The sequence below is a fragment of the Pollachius pollachius genome (genome assembly GCF_949987615.1).
Source record: "Pollachius pollachius genome assembly, chromosome: 15".
In the NCBI taxonomy this organism is placed as follows: Eukaryota; Metazoa; Chordata; class Actinopteri; order Gadiformes; family Gadidae; genus Pollachius; species Pollachius pollachius.
This window is the reverse complement of record NC_136948.1, coordinates 15364099-15386236: the sequence shown is the minus strand read 5'-3', so window position 1 is coordinate 15386236 and position 22138 is coordinate 15364099. Positions and strand designations below refer to the sequence as shown.

The following is a 22138-nucleotide window of genomic DNA, read 5'->3' as shown; positions in this document are numbered from 1 at the left end:
TGTATTTAATGGATGCTCATCAACCTATTGTCAGAGCGGAGCGCCACATGCACTACCACAACGTGCACGTGAGCCGTCACGTTCTGGGAGTGCATGTGAGAGATGAGCACTAGAGGTCAGAGAAGCCTGTGATGAGCCCTGAGAACAACATTTAAATATGGATGAGTCAACTTCCTTTCAACTATCTGTGTAATTTTTGGAAGATTTTTTCTTATATGATAAACATAATCATCATAATCTTGTCTAGGTTCTCAAGGTATATCGTCTGTATTCCTGTTGCAATAGGTCGATGAAAACTCCCTCCAAATTGAACTAGTAAACGGACTCTCTAGGACCGTGTAACTGAGTATAAGACACTACGGTCAAACCACATACTTTCCCCGTTCAGTCATGAAATCGCTTTTCGGGCACAAGACATTGTGTAATGAAACGCATCATTGTGATTTAATGGATTTGTGTTTTATAACAAGCAGCTATGATAAGCCAAAGCTTGTAAAAAAGGCTTTTTGAGTATGTGAACGACCGACCTCGTTAACAGGATTCATGGTCTGAATGGTGAGGTAATGTTAGGGGGTGTTATGTTCTCTTCTTCTTCTGCAGATGAGCTGTCCATCAGCATTTCGGTGTCCAACTGCCAAGTTCAGGAGAATGTGGTGAGTTAACAATTTATTCCTGTTGAAAAAAATATATAAGCTGGGTACAAAATGTGGAAGTTCAGCTCTATTTTCTAAGGGGGATTCCTGTGGTTCCTATGCCGTCATGAAACAAAACAATCAAAGATATTTTGCAATATTGAAAAAAAAAGGAAAAAACATTTTAGAAAAAATCATCACAAAACCAGCCATTGTTAACTCGCAGACTACCAGCCAGTTTAAACTCGTAAATAGATCACCATGTTGTTCCTGAATGTGAACCTTGAGTAAATGTCTCTTGTGCAGGACATCGCTTCAGTGTACCAGATCTTCTCTGATGAGGTGCTGGGCTCCGGCCAGTTTGGCATTGTCTATGGAGGTACGCAGGCCGCTAATCTGAATTGCAAACTTATTTAAATGTTTTTGATGAATAGGTGCAGTGTCAAAATCGTTCTGCAAAAGTTTAGTTTCATACTACAGCACAGGAATATGCACACACACACACACACACACACACACACACACACACACACACACACACACACACACACACACACACAAAAACACAAAAAAACGTTTTGAATGTATGTACAATGTGCATGCCATAATTTAGCTTCCATCTGTGACCAAAACCCTTGAAGGTAAACACAGGAAGAGCGGCAGAGACGTGGCCATCAAGGTGATCGACAAGATGAGGTTTCCTACCAAGCAGGAGAGCCAGCTGAGGAACGAGGTCGCCATACTGCAGGTAGGAAGCGCAACTTCAACCTCAGCAACCACTCAAGCTGTCCACTAGTGACAACGGTCAAGGACAAGGGTGGAGACATTTTGCTTTTATCTTATTTATTCTATCTCCTGCCCACAAGGAATTGCTTGTGACTGTGTGCTTATGGTGCACCAACGTACAAAACTTGAGAGCAGGAAGGATACCTTTAGATGTTTCTTTGGGGGAAGTTGGAAAAGCTGCTTGTGCTTGTCTTTTCCTTCAAAGTACCGAATGTTAAACTGTGAACGCTCTGCTTAGTTTCCTAGATACTAAAACCCAATATAATAATAAAAAGTGCTGTCTGCTTGTACTTAACTGTGATCTCTCTCTCTCTCTCACTCTCTCTCACTCTCACTCTCACTCTCACTGTCTCTGTCTCTGTCCGTTCTCCAGAACCTGCATCACCCAGGCATCGTGAACCTGGAGTGCATGTTTGAGACCCCGGAGCGTGTGTTCGTTGTCATGGAGAAGCTGCATGGCGACATGCTGGAGATGATCCTGTCCAGCGAGAAAAGCAAGCTGCCCGAACGCACCACCAAGTTCCTGGTCACGCAGGTCTGCACCCTCTAACCCCTCTGCTCCTCACGCCGTCTGTTAGGAACAAAGGTTTAGATTCCCTTCTGGGTTCTTTCCTTTGTCCTGCACTCCAAATAATTCTCTCTCTCTCTCTCTCTCTCTCTCTCTCTCTCTCTCTCTCTCTCTCTCAATCACTCATTCACTCACGCACTCACTCTCTCTCTCTTGTCCTTTTTTTAACACACTCTCGCATATCCCAGCCAAAACCATGTGTGTGTTTTAACGATGTGTGTGTGCTTTTGTATGTCTTTGTTTTCGGTTTTGTGTGTGTTTGTTTCTTGTGTGTGGGTAAGTGTGTGTATCTCTGTGTGGTTCTGTCTGTGTGTCTATGTGCATGTGTAAGTGTGTTTCGTGTCCCGAGGCACAGTTTCGGCCATGGGCCCGGAGCATTTATTCTTGTGGTTAGCCATTGAGGTCTGGGTTTCAGGGGGGGACGGGGATCTTGGTGGGGGAGGTGGTGGTGGTGGTGGGTGATGCGGCCATTGTTTACTGGAACGTTGTGGTCTGGACAGCCTCCTCCCAGCGCGTGGATTACAGCCTGCAGAACGCCGGCGGCTTTGTGGCCTGATTAGACGCCGGGGGGTGGGTTTGGGGGGGGGGGGGGGGGGGGAGTGCGGGCAGCGGGCCCCTGGGGCTCCTCCGAGGGGCCCCTGGGGCTCCTCCGAGGGGCCCCTGGGGCTCCTCCGAGGGTCCCCAGCCCTCAGACAGAGCAGCCCTATTAGCTGCTGCCGGCCTGGCTCTCATGTGGCCAACAGGAGGTCGGTCAGAGCCAGGGTCAGTAGAGCTGAGGCGGGTACTCTGGTGTGGAGGCACGCACGCCAGTGGTCAGCGGCCAGGTGTATGCAGATGAGATGGGGTTTCCTTGCGGTGCAGCACAGTAGAGAACAGTCTAGTACTGGTATTGGTTGAAAGTGTTTAGGCATATTAGGCAGTTTCTGCAATACCAACAACAGTGTGCTTTGTCAGCCTTTTCTCCACACTTCCACTTTTTTCGGCCATCTATGGCAATTATTTTGGTGATGGTCATTTCACAGTTCCTGGTTACATAGATAGCAAGAGGATGTTATACTCTGGTTTGGACGACGGGGTTTTTACGTTATTTTTTATTGTGCAGTCGGAGGAGGCCAGGATGTTTAAACAAAAACATGATGTGAGGAATTCATACTGACATTTATTGCGATGCTTCTTTCGTAGATACTGGTGGCCTTGAGACATCTGCACTTCAAGAACATTGTTCACTGTGACCTGAAGCCGGAGAACGTACTACTGGCCTCAGCAGAACCCTTCCCTCAGGTGAGAAGCTCTGTAGTAAATTGGACCGCATTTATGTAGCGCTTTTCTAACCAGTGGCCACTCAAAGCGCTTTACCATAATGCCTCACATTCACCCATTCATACACACATTCACACACCGACAAAGGTGTCTTGCTCAGGCACACCTTGACAGTCAGCTAGGAGGATCTGAGGATCAAAATAGCAACCTCCCGATTACCACCCAAATACACTCTCTAAATATCTCCTGCGCCACATGCCGCCCTATGGTGTGTGCATGTCTGTCTGTGTGTGTGTGTTTGTGTGTAGCTTGTACAGCTCACGTGTTTCCACAGTCCTTCCTTTGAGAGTCTCAATCAAACATACCCCACACGCCCTCTCTCTCTCCCTCCCTCCCTCCCTCCCCACAGGTGAAGCTGTGCGACTTCGGCTTCGCCCGCATCATCGGCGAGAAGTCGTTCCGCCGCTCGGTGGTGGGCACACCGGCCTACCTGGCGCCGGAGGTGCTGCGCTCCAAGGGCTACAACCGCTCGCTGGACATGTGGTCGGTGGGCGTCATCGTGTACGTCAGCCTGAGCGGCACCTTCCCCTTCAACGAGGACGAGGACATCAACGACCAGATCCAGAACGCCGCCTTCATGTACCCACCCACGCCCTGGAAGGACATCTCGGCCGAGGGTAAGGGTGGGCATGGATGATTGCTGGTTTAAGCAGACTCACCTGGCCCCGTGTCCAACTGATCGGACTCTTGGGCTGGGTGGGGCTGCACGCCAGGTGGGCTTTGAGAAATCGGTATGCAAGGTTAAGCCACGCACCACCACACTCCCTCAGAGAGCGGTCTCCTGCCTGGGAATGCGGAGCACCAGCTCATGTAGCATTGTCTGCAACCGTACAATAAAACCATCCTTTGTCTGGGGGAGCCCTGTTAAAGTCAACCAGCTGGAGCGGGGCAGCTCCGACCCCTCTCTGCTACACAGGGAGGTCTGTCGGTCAGTGGTACCAGACTCGTTGTGGAGCTCAGACAGACGGTGTGACTGTCGGGCTTTGGAGAGTCTCCACCCCCGTGTCTGGGCTGAAACCCGTGGTTTAACCTACCATGACTCCCCCCCCCACGGCTCCTTGACCTTATTCCTTTCTTTTTTTCTTTCACTTTCTATTTCGTCTGCGTGGTTCAATGTTATGTCTGACATGTTCTTCGTACCCTTTGTCAGGGAGATTCTGAGGATTCTTTACCGTTTATGATGTGCTTTTGGTCAAATCAGGAACCCTATATCTGGGACTGGATATATTGACATGTGTAAACGGCACCATTCTTTGGTCCCGGGGATAGGTGACCATGCGATGCTGCTTTTCGATAAACTTAACAACGTTCGTCATAATTTAAATATGATCCTCTTTTTTTTTTCCTTTCAATCCGTTCACCCTACAGCTACGGATCTGATCAACAACCTCCTGCAGGTGAAGATGAGGAAACGGTACAGCGTGGACAAGTCCCTCAGCCACCCCTGGTTACAGGTAAACCCCCCAACACCCCAGTCCCCAGCTCACTGTCTGCTCACCCTGGCCACATCAAGCCTCTTAAACCCCTCCCCTGCCCCCCCCCCCCTCCTCCAGGACTACCAGACGTGGCTGGACCTCAGGGAGTTCGAGACGCGGCGCGGCGAGCGCTACATCACTCACGAGAGCGACGACGCACGCTGGGAGGAGTACTCGGACGAGCACTGCCTCGTCTACCCCAAACACTTCATCATGGCGCCCAACCTGGACGACATGGACGAGGACCCCTAGTGGTCGGGGGCCGGGAGGGGGAGGAACACGCTTTAGAAAAGAAAAACCATGTGTGCTGTACTCCACGGCGGAGAGCAGGAGGAACTAGAGTGCAACAAGGGAGGACTGCTTTGGCTGGCAGCCTTTCGGGAAAGTGGCCGAATAGGACCTCTACCAAAAAAAGACCTCCTTCCTCCTCAGGGGGAGGAGCATGTGAAACCGGAGAGGGTCAAAGGTCAGGCCACAGTGGCCTGTGGAATGTGGTGGACAGCGTAGGACAGCAGACGTGTCCCGGGGAGGGAGAAGGCCAGCGTGAGCGTGTGGCTCCTGGCTGCGTGAGTTTGGCCACAGCCGCAGCAATGCGTCCAGACAACTGTTGGGAGATTGTTCTTTTCTGTTGTTGCTATGTTGTTTTCTTTGTTTTTTCGATTTTGTCTCTGTTTGCACCGTACAAAATGACATCCCTTGGATTTGCTAAGTTCAAAGAACAATAATACAAGCTGAGAAACACAGTTGAATAGAATATACAATTGAGGTGAAGAGGACGCGACGAGGACCGGAAGAGAAAGTGAGAAAGAGCTTCCCCCGGGAATAAAGGGCACTTGACACAAGGGATCAGCGGTATGTGGTAGACAATCATTACACGGACCACAATGTACTACAGTTGTTGTTGTCGATTGTTTGTTCAACTGCCCTTGGGTTGCGTGCAACTGGAACTAACTTGTGTCTTCATTGTTCATGTAGTTACTAATTGTGGTAGGATTTTCTTTCTTCTCCTTTTTTTGCACTATGCTATCAAACGCAACATTTTGGCTGAGTTAGAGATCATTTGCTGCTATATCACATGAAGCAGAGACTGAATACATTCCTTACAAGGTGAACAGCTGAGCAGTAGTGTTCAGCAGAAGGCCGGGAAACCTTAGCCACAGCAAGCACAAAGTCACTCGGCCAGTCCATCCATGCGCCTAAATAGCAGAAGTAGGTGTTGGTTAGCCTGGATACACAAGACTTGCTAGGCCCAGGAATGGGAAAAAACAAAATCTTCTCCCTTTATCATAGAATTTCCTTGTGAGATGGTATTGAGTCACTACATTTCAAGGCAGGGGTGGTTGTGCAGCCGTGACTGCACAAGGTAGCATGAACGGATTCTGTGTTTACATCATGTTTGTGTGACGTGATGTTATGAGACAAGGCTACGGACAGAAACTCTTGTTTTTTTTTCTATTCACTTTTATAACGGAGCATCATCATTGAATTCTACCCTCTTAATGTGCAACGATCGCAGTATTTTTATTCCACGTGACCCACAAAAATAACCTTTACAATTCTGGAATATATGTGTTATTTTTGGTGTTTTGTATGAATCTAAAGTTTTGTTGTTGGGTGACTTCAGGAGGCCGAAGTAGGCCTCGGTTTTTGAGAGAACAAAACATTTTTGGAAGTGATCGCATGGCTGCAATGCATTTTGAAGTGTGCTATTTCCTTATGCCCCTTTGGCTAGACATGAAATATAGTCATACACAGGTATAGTTGTGACTTTGAGAGTTTCACTTGGCAATCATTGACTCTAAAGGTTTGTTTCCCGTCTATGTTGCCGCTGGATTGGCAGGTGTGAGTGTTTTGTACATTTCAGTAATGCAATAAAGACATTTCTCAAATGAGAAGGACTTATGTCTCGTATCTTATCATGTAATAAGAACCTATAGCTCACTTTATACCTAACGTCAACAATATCTATCCTAATACCTCACCTTACACCCATTTTAATAGCCTACTTAATCATAACCATCTCTAACCTAATTCATTGTATATGTGACCCCCAACAGACCCTGCCCCCCGGAGGATTGCTGGCCAATCCAATTTTCAGGTGATGTTTATGGTTGTTATGTTGGGGTTTTGCTTGAGCTCTAGGGATGTTGGATGCAAACTATTTCTATACAGGGTGCTCTGAAACTTATTTGAACTATTTGCATTGCCTTATGGTGCTATGGGTGAGGGTGATATGTGATGGGTGTGAGTGGTGACACGTCTAATATCTAGGGTTTGAAATTAGACTTTGCGTTGCGTTGTCAAGACACACTTTAAAAGTACCTAAGTACGTAAAAAAAATTAACTTGGATACATTGAATCTATGTTTGTATGTACAGACGTGACATGCACTTATATGCAGAAGGATATAGAAAATGCCAAGCGCACTACATTATCTGATCAAAATGACACGCATGATCTAAAGGTTTTGTGTCTCTAATGCCATGTCTCACTGTTTGTCCTGCCGGGGATAATATTCTCTTGACCCTTTCACTTCATATAAAATACAGTGATGACGTGCGACAACAAATCACCATTTGAATCACAATGAAATTCCACTCTGAGGTGTACTGTATTATTTATGCTTGTCACGTGCAATGCTTGGAATCGGGTTCCGAATCTATCGATTGCATCTTGATTCTTTTTTTGATTCATTTAAATGTGTGCTTGAGTTGCTGCGTGCGTCCACATGCATGTGTGTCTGTGTGTGTGTGGGTTTTGCACGTGTTTGTTGTGCTTCCATATGTATATATGCATGCGTGTGTGTGTGTGTGTGTGTGTGTGTGTGTGTGGGTCTGAATGAGCAAGTGGACCGGCTCTGCCTGTCAGGCCTCCTGGGCAGCTGTGTTTGATTGTTGCGCCACTCTGAGGAGGTTCACTCTGAGGAGGTTCACTCTGAGGAGGTTCACTCTGAGGAGGTTCCTCCTCAGAGTGGGGGGAGGGGGGGGGGGGGTGGAAAACTTCTAAATGAATCATGATAAATGCTCTCGTAGAACCCCTTTCAGTTGTAATCGTTGGTTTTGCTCCTACACTGTAGTATATCAATAGTTCTATTGTGTGTACTGCTCACCGAAAGCTATTTGGAATATACAGATGTCTTTCATTCCTGATCTGGTTTCGAGTGTTTTTCTCCCCTGTGGCCCGCCACAATGGCCCTTGGGTACATTGAGATACAGGCTGACCGCTGGTTGGATCACGGCTAGACTGCGGCGGAGTCCTAATAGCTTGCCTGCTGATGAGGGGGGACTTCTGTTTTCTCCTGTTGTTATGTGTTTCTGAAGAGGAATAGGGACATTTATGGTCTGTCTGATTGAATGAGTTCAAGATGTAGCCTTTTCTTAAGGGAGCCAATGGATCCTTTTAAGTCTGGCAGAGGGGCCCCCTTATTATTAAGCAGTTGGTAGTGCAATAACATTAAAGTCTATTCGCACAGACTGCTTAGTCAATTTGAATCTTCATCGAAGGTTTTTCAAATATTGACCAGCAGGTGGCAATAATACACTGTAAAATCAGTTCAACAGTAATGAATTGTAACAGTTCACTTCATGGTAATGCATTTTAGATGTATTTAATTAGATTTCGATCGAATTAAATTGCGACAAGAATTGAAACTTGGAAGTTCTAGCTGGTTACAACAAGTACCTTCAAGTTTGGGAATAGATAAGCGCATGCGTATAAACACTTGATGAGCCCGAGTTGATACCACGTGAAATAATTCGGGCTTTATGCTGACAGATGAGGAGGACAGGAGGCGGACCGCCTTCCATCTACACAGGTCAGCGAAACCACGTATATGTATCTCTTTTTTTAATTATAGATAATAAGTGCCTTTATTTATATCCCTGGTATATCTTGGGAATTATTTCTAATTCAAAATGTCCGCGTACATATTTATAGCACGACCAAAACAAGCCATACACAATGTCATGGGAATATGGAAAAAAAAAATATTTCTCAAACCTTGAGCAAACCCGTATGTGTAAACTAGGTAGATTTGGACGCGAATTTCCAAATTAAGTTAAAAATGTCTAGTTTGATTTCTGTGGCTAATGTTTTGCAGGTGTTGACAAACTCCGTAAATGGCCTCCATTTATGGATGGCCACGTGTCTGGCTGACCCGCCTGTGCCAATGCCTTCCGATCCTGGAGCGTTAATGGTACGCACTCTCACCATCGTTCTGGACAGCCATTGCCTTATCGCTGCTGCAAGGTAATTCTGCTCCTCCGTCTGTGGTGAACGCTTATTGCTCTTTTGTTCTGAGGACATTAGGTTTTTTTTCTTGGGTTTAGGTTGTCCCATCAATTTGTGTATTAGTTGTCGCAGTTATCTGATGGATGTGAAAATGACGACCATGTCCAACAAGATGGAAAAACGAATGGATGGATGGATGGTTTTCACGGAGGATTGTGATGACAATACAAGGAGTCATTACTCTCAAATGTCTCATCCTCCACTAGGGATAATCAGTGAAGGATCTGATCAGTCTCTGATAAGGCGTGATTACTGTACAAGTGTTGTAATGCCCGTTAAGACCATTCATTTGACTATTAAGCTAGCCTTGTGAGACCATCCTGATCTTCTGAGTTTACATGTCTGAATCAATTTCAGATTTGGCATCCCTAATGTTTTTTAGTTTTTTTCTCTTTTCAGGTGTCGGTAGAAGAGGTCAGCTATACTCTTCAGACAACCGTGGAGATATTGATGGTCAAAATAAACACAAGCGGCATCAGAAGTATTGTAATTGAGGTATGAAAATTGTGAACCACTAACCATCGGTTGCTCATACTTTTGCCACGCTCCTGCTGCTCTTATATATTGTCAATATGCAGTATCTGGACCACTCACAGGAAGACCTGTTGTGAGAGATTGCGGGTACAAGCGGCCAAAATGGGTTATCAGGAGGGTGGCTGGCGTCTCCCTTAGAGATAGGGTGAGAGGCTCAGCCATCCATGAGGATCTCTGAGCCGCTTGCTCTTTCGCATAGAAAGGAGCCAGTTGAGGTGGTTCGGGCATCTAGTAAGGATGCCCAGGACAGCAGTTAAAGATGATGATGATGATAAATCTTGTGTTTGTAATAATATAAACATGCTGATGTACTGTAAATGTTAATAAAAAAATAAACCAGGGAATCAATATCATTGTACCATCAGGATTATTTATTACACTTTTGGAATGGATCAAACTTGTAATTTAAATTGAGTTTGTTAATTGGGTAAAAGATACTTAAAACTGTATTTTGGATGAGGTAAAAACTAAACTACTATAATTGACATTTCTTCAATGAGGAAAACGTACATGGGCCAAAGTCTTGCAAATTTTCTCCATGAACATGGAAAATTACATTTTTTCAGCAACTTGTGTTCATATTGGGTCAAGTACAAAATATGAGTGAATCATCGCTGCACAATCTTTAAGTTTGATCGATGACAATCCAAATGTATTCATTAACATTAGTACAATATTGAACACATAACCTATAGTTGGATAATAATGTTTTGGCAACTACCTGAGTCTTTCTATATTATGCCCACTACCTTTAAAAAGATGATCATCTTTTATATGAATAAATTCATTATATATCATTTCACTTTTTTGTATTTGATTTATATTAACTATATCCAATTTTCAAATCTTTCATGGTTTTATATTTTTTTCAAACAATGCCCAGCTTTGTAATATATTAATGATTAATATATATATTCTATTGTATATTAAAACACTTACTCTGATATTTTAAATTTTCTTGTGCTGATGGGCAATTCCAATGGGGCAGCTCAATTTTCAAAAAAACCCGAGATGTAATTATTATATTATAAGTGCTGTTTATAAGAAAGTGTTAAAATACTAGTATGGTACTAGTATATTTTACATTAAAGTATTATAAATTCGACGTCTTGGGTCAAAGGGTTAAATAAATATGCAACACCGCCCCCTTCTGGCCTTAAACGAAAGTTATTCTTCGGGTCAAAAGTCAGGCTTGTGGCTTTGTCAGCATATGTTTTCTAGGAAAATGATATACATTTAGTATTTTCCACTGTTCAAATGCATCAGTACTTAATAAAACAGACTCCTCAAAGAATATTGAAATCAAAGGAGTCACATAGAGGCAAGCGTCTGCACAATGTGGAAAAAAATTAACTCAAAAGTAATATGCATATTGCAACATACGAAAGCTCAGTTTTCAGTAATTTAAACCTGCATACATACAAGCATTGTTGTACTTTTTTTAAAAAAAAATTACACAACATAGTAAAAAGTATAATATACAGTAAGTGTATGGGGTGTTTTAGTAATTATGAATATGAAGTCAGACGTTTAGATGCAGTTCTTTGTTTGGTCAGAAGATGTCGCACTATGAAGATGAATCATTGATAGTGGACCAGTTAAACATCAATCGTTAGTGTCACAAATGAAAACATAACAAAAGATGATCCTATAATACATTTAACTAATTAATTGACCCTGTAATATGCTAGTGCCTCTCTGAGTTATAACTGATCATGTCTGATCAAATTTGAACTCCAAAAATCCGCTTTGAAGATGTGTTTGATATACGTCCGAAATAACATCCACAGAAAGATCAGAGAGCGCGATCTGTCTTTGCAGGCTGGATCCGAGTGTCTGTGTGTGTTTGCAGAGCGGCTTTGCTCAGTAGTCTCTCTGCAGGTCCCTCGTCCCCTCAAGGGGAGGCCCTGTGTGCCTTGCATGCTCATGCTCCCTCTCATCCTCTCTACCTCCATGCTGGGTATCCATGGGAGCCAGACCAAACAAACAAACAAATAAACAAACAGAACAACAGACAGTAACCCTTCCATCTCCTACACAAGGTTGGGTCTGGGCATGGGCAGAGACGCGGACGGATCTTGTTTGTTCTCGTGGACCACTTCCATTTCACTCTGATGGCACAGGAGGCCTCTCAGGACACAGGCCAGACACCCACCCACCCACCCACCCACCCACCCACTGGGGTGTTTGACTTCCAGCGAGTGGGTGGCGGGAGGGGAGGGAGGGGGGGTTGGAGGTGGCAGAAAATCAAGGTGGTCCTCACTATCTTCTCACACCTTTTAACCTAATGCTCAGCGGGCTCAAGCAATGGGCCTTTGGCCTTTATCCCAGCCTCCCCTATAGCCGACTCCTAACTCCCTTTGTACTCCATCTTGCAGGTATGACCTTTATCTGTGTGATGGTCTAAAATAAGCTGTTGGTGTGGCATTCAGCTGCCCGGCACAGATCCTCTGTTCCACCCAGGGATGATGTCACCCCTCCCCGGCCCATGAAACCTGGGCGGGGTGCTCCGTCTCTTTGTTCGTCATCTCGAAACATCATTTATTTTGTTTTCTTCATCACAACAACCTTTTCATTTAAATTCAAAACATTGTTCACATTCTGTTGCACTTCCAACATTGCATGTTTGCATAGCATACCAAAGATAACAACAAACTCATATATTTGTACTTTATAGCACCTTTCATGCAGCATTGCAGCTCAAAGCGTACCTCAATGGCGTCTGCTGCCTGAACTTTTGTTTTTATTTCAGCCCCTTTTGCCCTTGCTGGAGGACACCGGTCCCAAGAAACTCCCTATCTCCAATCTCTAATGCAATCTGGGCCACCATAATTTATTTTCCCTATCTGTTTTTTCCACATTAAGGCCCGGGTGACAAGTGAATGCAACTGCAAAGGGCATTTATACCTCAGCCATTGTGTATTGGAGACAAAGGTGTGGAGAACAAGAGGTCAACAAGATCAACTTTCAATCCCCAGGCCTGTTTACCAACCGCCGGCCTAATAGTCAGAATCTGGGGAGAAGTGTGTGTACCTATTTTCAGAGCAGTCACAACATTTTAAGATGGTATGTCGCCGGTGAGATGGGCAATTATGCTGTAAATGGGAACTGGCGTGAAGGGCGAAGGGCTTCTCCGACGGCGTGTTGCAGAGAGAGGTCAAAGCTGTGTGTGTGTGTGTGGCGCTAGATAAAAACCAACAACTTAGCAATAAAAAATAGAAGCGGTGAGAGGAAATGAAAACCGGAGCTGATTTCTTTCGTCTGGGAAAATGCAGATGAGCTTGCGTGGGTATGTTTGATTTGCTGATTCCAGCTGTGGCGGGAGAATTCCCCTGACCCGTCCCATGGACCGGTTGCTGTGTGGGGGCCATACGTTTCCCCCCCATCTCAAAGCAGGCAGGCGCAATACGCAACCCCCTCCCCTTTAAAGGGCTGGCCATTGAACTCTCAGGCAAGTGGCAATATTTGCTCACCTGAAATACACACATCTTGCCAATTGGGGTCGGGGTGGGCCAGGAGCTACAGGAGGGCCTCCTCCAGGCAGCTGTGGCCCCCGTGGAAAGAACAGACCAGGAAGTTTTGTAGCAGGCTGGGCCTGGGGGGCTCGCCCCGCGGGGGGGGGGGCTACGGGTGAGGTGGCAGCCCTATTGTGTCGGCTGGGAGGCGGGGAGCATATTTGTAGGAAGCTGCAGGAGGCTGATGAGGTGCTAATCTGTTGAGTGGCCGCGTCGCCGGGCCGCTGTTCCCAATGGCCTGTTAGCTGTCAGAGCCTGTAAAAAAGAAAAAGACCACACTTTACGAGCCTAGACCCAGAACTCTGCTAGGGGTGTCCACGGGTAAGCAAACACAGATTGGACACTTATGTTGTTGCTCTGGTAAGGCCGGTTTCCCCGCTGGGCTCCTGTGGTGACACGTAGACAGCCCCCTTTCAGAGCTCCTCATGAGTTGGCAGCCCTTCTCTGTGGTCCTGTGTCAACACTACAAATGAGCTATCTGCATATGGATGGGCCTTTAGTGCATACAGGAAGGAGACGTCTACCCACTGCAATAAGCCACGGGCTCCTCTCTGCACCACATCAGATATGAAGCTATGCTTCCATTATTTCATCCTTCTTTTTAATTTATCCAGCCCTGTACGTATGGAATTAACACTTTGTGTTTGTTGTACGGATTTCAGACACACGTCATGTGTGTTTCTTCCTTCATGGCGTCACATTTTGTCAGTGGGCTTAGCAGACCGTGCGGATAATGAAAGTGCTTGGATGGCCAATGTCTTAGATGGGTTCGGGTCAGCAGTCAGGGGTAATCCCAAACTTGAAATTCCCCATCATCCCGGAATACAGATAAGAGGCCTACAGATATGAGGCTGACTGAGGGAATGATGGAAAAAGCAAATGGAGCAAAAGCCATCGGCAGATATAGAATTGAGATGTGGCTGTTTTCCTAAGAGGGCTTTGAAAGATGGACGCGGCCCAGTGGATTTGAGAGCAGCATGCATTATGCTCATCAGTAATATATATTGTGCTGCAGGGCCACTAGAATGTCACGACATTCAGGATGCTATTAAGTGATTTCATCTGTTGTGCTTAACAGTGTCTTTTAATAACCTGCTTTATATGTCAGGTTATTAACCACGAAGAAACACCCTGCCAAAAGAATTTGTTCATAAGTGATGCCGTAATGATTAGGAAGAATATTAATGATACACAAGTTATTAATCATCCAGCCAAGTTTGCCCTCTTATCAGTGCTGACAGGGAACGACAGCTGAGTTCCAATGGCTTCGGCTCATCATGGATTATGGTGGGGCCCTGAAGCTGGTGATATTTAGGACATGCTCTTCCCATGAGAGCCTGGCACTTTAATTAACATAGCACTCCTTGGCCTCCACTGTTTTAATTGCCTCCAGTCTGTGATTAAATGTGTATTGACTCTGCAGTTGGTCCACTAATGAATGACAATGTGCTGATTTGGTGATATTAAACCTATTGGCCCCCAATACACATCCCATTCATGTGGCTCAGAGTGTTTAAAGCATTACAAGCAGCCTTGTGACATCCGTTCTTTTGGCATGTGCAGCATACATAGTTTAGTGCTGTTATACCATGCTTCACATAATCAATAATCACAGTTGGTGGTGCTAGCGAATAATAGATCATTCTTAATCTTTGAAGGCCAATGATTCCATGTGAACTTCTTCAACAAAGTTTTTTAATTGTGCAATCGTATAACCCGATGATACTCGAGGCATTTGAAAGTATGCCAAAGCTAAATCGATTTTTCCAACAATGGGAGTCCTTACCGCGATTCCTGTCTCTCCGCCTCATTGTTTCCTGCCTGCATACTTTAGTGTCATCAGATCTTATCTCTCCCTCTGGTTGTCAGCAACTACATTCTACTCCTGTGGTCCTGAAGTCACATCCTCACCTTGCCGGACAAACGGAGAGGGCATCGGGCCACATCGACCCTTTAACATGACAAGGGATAAGTATTGAATCTGCGGCATCCATGGATACAGTCAACATAAAAACATATCGAATGGCATTCCTCCCCCCGTTGCTGTCAATATCAAAAGGTGCGTATTTGAGGATGTCCTTAGTGCCGTTTACGCCCCGTGTTTGCGCCTGACCCAGTGGGGGCAGCGCAATAACTTTTGGACGCCCTCCCACCACGTCCCCTGTCCCAACGACCACTCTTAGTTTTTTTTATTTAGACGGGTTGTGTGCCTTCCCAGTCCGGCGGCTTTCAGATTCATTTCCAGGTAAACACAGCGTGGCCGGCCACAAACCTGCAGCCAACAGGCGTTGTCACAGCTGTGGCAGATAATGGCAAGTCCAAACTCCATCCAGGCTATGGAATGTTTACTGTCACCACAGGCAGGACTGCGGCAAACACCCCCCCCCCCCACCCCCCATCACCCCTTTTTCTTTTGGCAAAAGCAGACGCTCATGTTATTAATTTTATTTGGACAAATTGCGCGCTTAACCTCTTGCCCCTGATGTGTTGCTTTGTATGACTTGGGATGGAGTGACAGAGAGATTGATACGGAGGAAGGAAACTAAAGCAACTGAACTAAAACCTTAAGCTTACTTTGAAAGCGTAGCTTAAAGTAACACATTCCTGCCAACAACTCCTAAGTGTTTGAAGGAATGTACCAAGGGTTCCGCCTTTCTCTCCCGGACTGGAGATCCACCCCACGCCACAAACCTTCCTCCCCGAAACGATCCCAGGCCGGTGACCCAGAGGGCTGTGATGGCACAGAGAGCGACCTGGTGCGCTGGGTCTAGCGAGGAACTTTAGGAGCACAGCCTTTGCACAGGTGTGAGCATTTCCACTCATTGTCCTCGTGTTAAGTGATTGGCCCATTAAGATTTCATCGCTCAGTATTTGCCCATGTCATAACCAGTAAAGGAACGTGAGGAACATTACACGGTCCATCATGGACACTAATTGATCAACTAGGTGTTACATCTAGCACCTCCAGAGTGTTGGGGGATCAGGGTCGCAGGGCCCGGGGTGATGTGGTGTCCCTTTAAAAGTCGGTCAGGATTTAACCATTTGACAACATTGAACCTTTTTGATAGATTAAACTATTCCCTGAAATGGCTTGTCTTTATCCTTAGTAGAATGTGCCCCGCAAGTCCTGATATCTAATCTCACATATCATATAGGTCATGAAATATGAACCCTTTCTCTTGTAAGTATGAGCAGAGAAGGTTGGGGTTAATTATTCAAATTCAATTAAGGTTAAAAATTCTAAGAAAAGTTAGTTTATCAATTATTCTAGATTAAGCAGGGATCTTATCAATAGTACATTATCTAAAGTAAAAACCTTATAAACAGCTAAATAAAAGCAAAAAATAATAATGGTATAGTTCAACCAAAACCAATGCTATGCTTTGCATAAAAAAAAACAGTGAAACCTTTTAACGTGAGATTCTTGAGAAGTTGGGCAGATATATTTCTCTGTTCTATTCTGAAGACTAAAACCTCTGGAATTTCCACCAAAAACATGTTATTCTCTATTAAAATTATTTATTTTAGGAAAGACAATATATAGCTTATCAAATGACACTCAAATTTGGTCGTATATGCCAATATCAATATATATTTAGAAAGACAACATACCTGTTTTTTTAGGGCACAATGTAACTAGAATGAATGGCTCGGCTGGTCTTTGGTCTGTCAGCGTCTTTTGTAATGTTTTGCACGGTTTCCTTGACCCGACGGGTACCTGTGACTATTTTGAGCTGACCGTTCTTCTCTCTTGAATTAACTCCATCTATGAACAGGACAAACGGGAGGGTAGCCGACTATGTATGTCGTTGCGGGTAGTGCAGCAGGTCATCAGCACGTTTTTGTTTTTGGCCCAAAATCCAAATTGTGACCTTCACCAGCGAAGGCCGCTGTTTATGGTTGATAATTAACCAAACCATGAGTCCTACATATTTTAGTCTGACAACACAATCTGTTATAGGGCCACGGCTATTTGGGCCTATAAGACGGACACTTTGTTCTTGACAAACGCAGGCGACTGCGGATTCATTTAATACAATTACGCACGGGTATGCATCGACTCCGTTTCCTTATTATTTTCGTTATCAATTGGCATTTGCTGCCTTCATTTCGTGGCAACAGACCCACATCTCCTCTCATGACGTTCCGAGGCAAGGGTCCGTCCACATAGGACTTATCACCAAACATGCTTTTGGTTCAACGTCAATCTGAAACAGTCGAACGTTAAGAGAAGTCGCCTATATGTTCGCCTGCCAGTTAACAATCTCGTCAAGGCGATCCGCGATCCCCAAACACACACAGAGGTTCTCCTGATCTCATTTCCAAGTGAAGCAGACTGTGTTAGTCCCTCGTCAACACCACGGGTTTACTCGCCCTTACTAATGGGGCTCTACACTGATAGTTATGCTCTTGCGTAAATATGCAGTCAAATAGATGTACAACTACTGGCACGTGGCTGGCGCTGTTTTTGCAGCTTGCACCTTGATGTTTGTGTCATACAAACAGACAGGCAGCCCTGCAGGGCCTGTGTCAATGGATGATCAACTCAATATCATCGCTCTCCTGACGGAGGCTATTTTTTGGGGGATATAAAGGAGGAAACAAACCTTAGGCATGCATCTCAACCCCATTCCCTAGGAGAGCAAAATGTTAAGGTAAAGAAATATTAATTTCTCTATTATGTAGAGAGATCACATGGTGGCCGAGAGAGGGCGCTATAAAGCTTTGTTTGAATTATTCATTGGATTTAAACGTATAGGCCTATAATAGGCCTACAATCACTAACTCAATTGTGAAATATGGGCCTAAGGTTAAATCAAATTACGTATTGGGCCTTGATTTGATTGGAACTATTAGGATGACTGGCTGCATATGCGTCCACTTAATGTAAAGATGAATTGATATCTTATCTTCATCGTTTCAATTGTATATTCTCATCTCTTAAATCTTAAATGTCTAACAAAGGATGTAAGGCTACCAATGTTCGGCCTTTGGATTTGGGCACTACTTTTTATTTTGACTAAATTATACTCGACAAATGAGGATTAATAATCTGGGCAGTTAAAGACTGGTTCGTTGACACTGAGCCACGAGTGCAGGTCTTATGCTCGCCAACAAAACTAGTATTAGAAAAACTGTCTGAATGTATAGTAGGTTGTAATATGATTTAGGCCTTGCAACCATTGAGCAAACACCTGAGACCCAGCATGTTGAAACTCAACGTTAAGGAAGTAAAATAATCAAATAAAATAACTAAAGCATATATTTGTCTATTATATGTGTCGTATAGGCCTAGGGCAAATATTATTGTTTATTCACGCAAGGGAAATCTTAAAATGGTCTTATGATCAATTAAAACCATGTAGGTCTATTTTTGGCATATCCTTTGTTTAATTTGTAACAATTACTTAATAGGAAAAGCTGCTCAGTTATAAAAAAAAAGGCCATCGAAGTGGAACAGACGAAAAAAAGAAAAGCGCACCAAGAAAAGCACATGCAAACATTCTTTGGTTCTTCTCCCTTCCCGCTCAATGGTACAATAAGATTAGTTTATAATGAACCTTTTCATATGAAACTGTTTCTTTTGAGTCGCTGCAGGTGTACAATCGGGGGGGTCAAGCCTGAGGAGTCTCACGCCTAGGTGTGAGGAGAATATTCAAATGGGGCCAGGCGAAGAAGTGGGGATTGGAGGCTTGCCTGGCGCACGGCGCTATATCACAGCGCAGACCGCCGGCGCTACACGTCACTTCAACTCCAGTCACCGACAGACGCATCTCGGCGCCCGTTGGTACGACGGGGCTCCAAGACACACACATACACACAGAGACACACACACACATGCGGCGGTCCTTGACTGAGGAAAGCATCAACGACCCTCTGCACACTCTGTGGTACCCCATCACATTCTTTTAGAGACTTGTTTCGCCCTTTTTCTTCTGCGAGGAGACGGGTTTTTGCAGTACTATTCGGGGCTTTCCATGATGCTCGGAGCAGTTAAAATGGAAGGACACGAACATACCGACTGGAGCACCTACTACGGAGAGCCCGAGGTTGGTACCTTTAAATATCTTTTTTCCCCGTGTAAAGCCGATCCCATTTTATACAACTCAATATTAGCCCTGAGATAATATTAACTTTGTGATCAAATATTGACTGGCGGCGCCTCCAAATCCTCCCCCATCTCCACGCTGCGCCTCGCTGTCCCAACACAGTTGCTTGACATGTAGGGGGAAAACTTTCACTCGGGAGTATAATTTACTAAATCTATATGTATCTTTGTAAAAAAAAACTTTTCTCCTGTTTACACTGAATCAACATTTGAGCTATTTGGCCCTTCGTTGGATGGATTGATTCACATATTTGGGACCTGGAGGCGATTGAACGTGTGGGCACAGGCGCTGCTCTAACCGTGGATATGTTTTCATTCATATTGTGTATTTGCTGTGTGCATTGCGCAACCTGGCGTGTCCTATACCATAATCATATTGGTCTTATTAAGCGATATTCTTCGGTCAAACCGTCCACGAACATCCACGGTTTTATACGCAGATGAACCACAAATAGATTACTATATGAATAGGCTTTTAGCCTTCCTATTACGCATCCATTCCAATCGTGAAAATACCTGCCATAACATAGGCCTATGACTTTTTGATTCTATTGTAATTATGATCCATCAATTGCTTTCGTTGAATAATGTTCAACAAAACTAACGACATCTCTCTCTCCATTCACAGTGTTATACCTCGGTTGGCAACATGAACGGAGGCCTCGGGATGAACTCCATGAACACCTACATGAGCATGTCCGGCATGGGCCCCACCGGCAACATGGGGGCCAACTCCATGAACATGTCCTACGTCAACACGGGCATGAGCCCCTCCATGACCGGCATGTCACCGGGCCCCGGGGCCATGAACGGCATGGGTGCCAGCATGACGGCCATGAGCGCCGCGCTGAGCCCCAGCATGAGCCCCATGACGGCGCAGCCCGCGTCAATGAACGCCCTGACATCCTACAACAACATGAACGCCATGAGCCCCATGTACGGACAGTCGAACATCAACCGGTCAAGAGACCCAAAAACCTACCGGAGGAGCTACACGCACGCCAAGCCCCCTTATTCGTACATTTCCCTCATCACCATGGCCATCCAGCAGTCTCCCAGCAAGATGCTGACGCTGGCCGAGATCTACCAGTGGATAATGGACCTCTTTCCATTTTACCGACAGAACCAGCAGCGCTGGCAGAACTCGATTCGCCATTCTTTGTCGTTTAACGATTGTTTCCTCAAAGTGCCCAGATCCCCGGATAAGCCCGGCAAGGGCTCGTTTTGGACCCTCCATCCCGACTCCGGGAACATGTTCGAGAACGGCTGCTATCTGAGAAGGCAGAAGCGCTTCAAGTGCGACAAGAAGATGCCCAAGGAGTCCGGGCGCAAGGCTTCAGAAGGCGGCTCTAACAGCAGCTCGGAGAGCTGCAACGGAAACGAGTCTCCACACTCCAACTCGTCCTCTAACGAACACAAGCGATCCATGTCGGACATGAAGAGCCAAGCCCTGAGCCCGGAGCACGCAGCCTCCCCGGTGTCCCAGGCGCAGCACCTCATGGCCCAGCATCACTCCGTGTTGGCACACGACGGCCACCTTAAGCCCGAACACCATTACTCTTTCAACCACCCCTTCTCCATCAACAACCTCATGTCCTCCGAGCAGCAGCATCACAAAATGGACTTAAAGACTTACGAGCAGGTGATGCACTACTCTGGCTACGGCTCCCCCATGACAGGAGCGCTTTCCATGGGCTCCATGGCGGGAAAAGCCGGCCTGGATCCATCGTCCATACCCGACTCTACTTATTATCAAGGCGTCTACTCCAGGCCGATCATGAACTCCTCATAAACTATTGGCCCCTACACCTTCAATGGACTATTTGCCAGCGTTTGTAAATTTGTAAAAAAATATATAGTTTGTGTATTATATGTATTTGAAATATTTTTGACGTTCCTCACTGATTTAGCAGTCGAGTTTGTTAGTAGCCTAATTATTTTAAGAAAGGATGTTAAAAATGTGACAATATCTGTTCAAGAGTCAGTTTCAGGAATGGACCCAAAGACAACAACGAGCTGTATAATAGCCCACATCTGCATACTTTGATTTCGAAATGAATTTTAATGCCTTGCAGAATTTCTTCAATCACTTGTGTAATTCCTATTTATGGCTTGTATATGTGTATTCTTGTAGTGACAAGAACAGAAAATATATATTAAAGTGTTATTGTTTTGTTTTCCTGAATACGATATGCCTCTATTATTATTAGTACTATTATTAGCAGTATTATTTGTAGTATTAATATTAGTTATTAGTATTATTGTTGTTATTATTAGTATATGAACTGATCTGACGGTTTTAAAAAAGAGTGACATCCACGGATAAATGGGATGTTTATTATTAAAAAAATATCAATAGACCTACATATAATGGGCCTACAATAATTTGTCTTAAGAAGAATTTTGACACAAAGATTTGACCAAAAATGACAAAATAACATGTGTTCTGACTGTTAGTTTAAGAATTAAAACAAGCCTACATAAGGCTCTCTGATCTGACCAGGCTAACTGTTTGATTATTATTACTTTGGTGCAATTTATAATGCGCCCTTTGAGGAAAATAATATTGAAGTCCTATCGCCGGCGTGTCAGAACATAATTTAAAATGTTCACATTTAGAAGAGACGACTTTGGTTCTGCACCACTTTAGATGTAATGTAAGATGTAAGTAAACGCTCATCGGTGCCCGAAATGTCTGCACTGTCACACGAGAACCACTTCAAAACTGATCACCTGAGAAAGAAAAACGACCCCTATGTTGACATCTCAGGTCAGTCACTCAGATAACAACACATAAAACTAAAGTAGGCTCGACGACCGTAATAAACATTTCACTCAGACCCAAATTAAAGCTACCTGCTTGTCTGTCTGTCAGTGGGCCCGGACACTGGTCAGTTACGCATTGTGGA

General features: G+C 44.8%; 2 protein-coding genes across 3 annotated transcripts in view; both read left to right on the top strand.

The window, feature by feature from the left end:
- The window catches only part of prkd3 (protein kinase D3), a 37746-nt gene extending 31085 nt beyond the window's left edge, over positions 1-6661 (top strand). For both annotated transcript variants that reach the window (XM_079752163.1, XM_079752162.1), the window contains exons 12-19: positions 601-653; positions 939-1011; positions 1274-1380; positions 1792-1953; positions 3169-3267; positions 3656-3923; positions 4675-4760; positions 4860-6661. In XM_079752163.1, coding sequence (XP_079608289.1) covers positions 601-653; positions 939-1011; positions 1274-1380; positions 1792-1953; positions 3169-3267; positions 3656-3923; positions 4675-4760; positions 4860-5033 — 1022 coding nt within the window. In that variant the 3' untranslated portion in view covers positions 5034-6661. The remainder of the gene's footprint in view (positions 1-600; positions 654-938; positions 1012-1273; positions 1381-1791; positions 1954-3168; positions 3268-3655; positions 3924-4674; positions 4761-4859) is intronic.
- A 12437-nt stretch (positions 6662-19098) lies between these two features.
- foxa2 (forkhead box A2) lies at positions 19099-21021 on the top strand (the record flags this gene model as incomplete). Its single annotated transcript, XM_079752349.1, has 2 exons — positions 19099-19170; positions 19858-21021. 2 exons carry the CDS (start codon positions 19099-19101, stop codon positions 21019-21021), a joined length of 1236 nt encoding a protein of 411 aa, XP_079608475.1.
- Positions 21022-22138: the final 1117 nt, after the last annotated feature.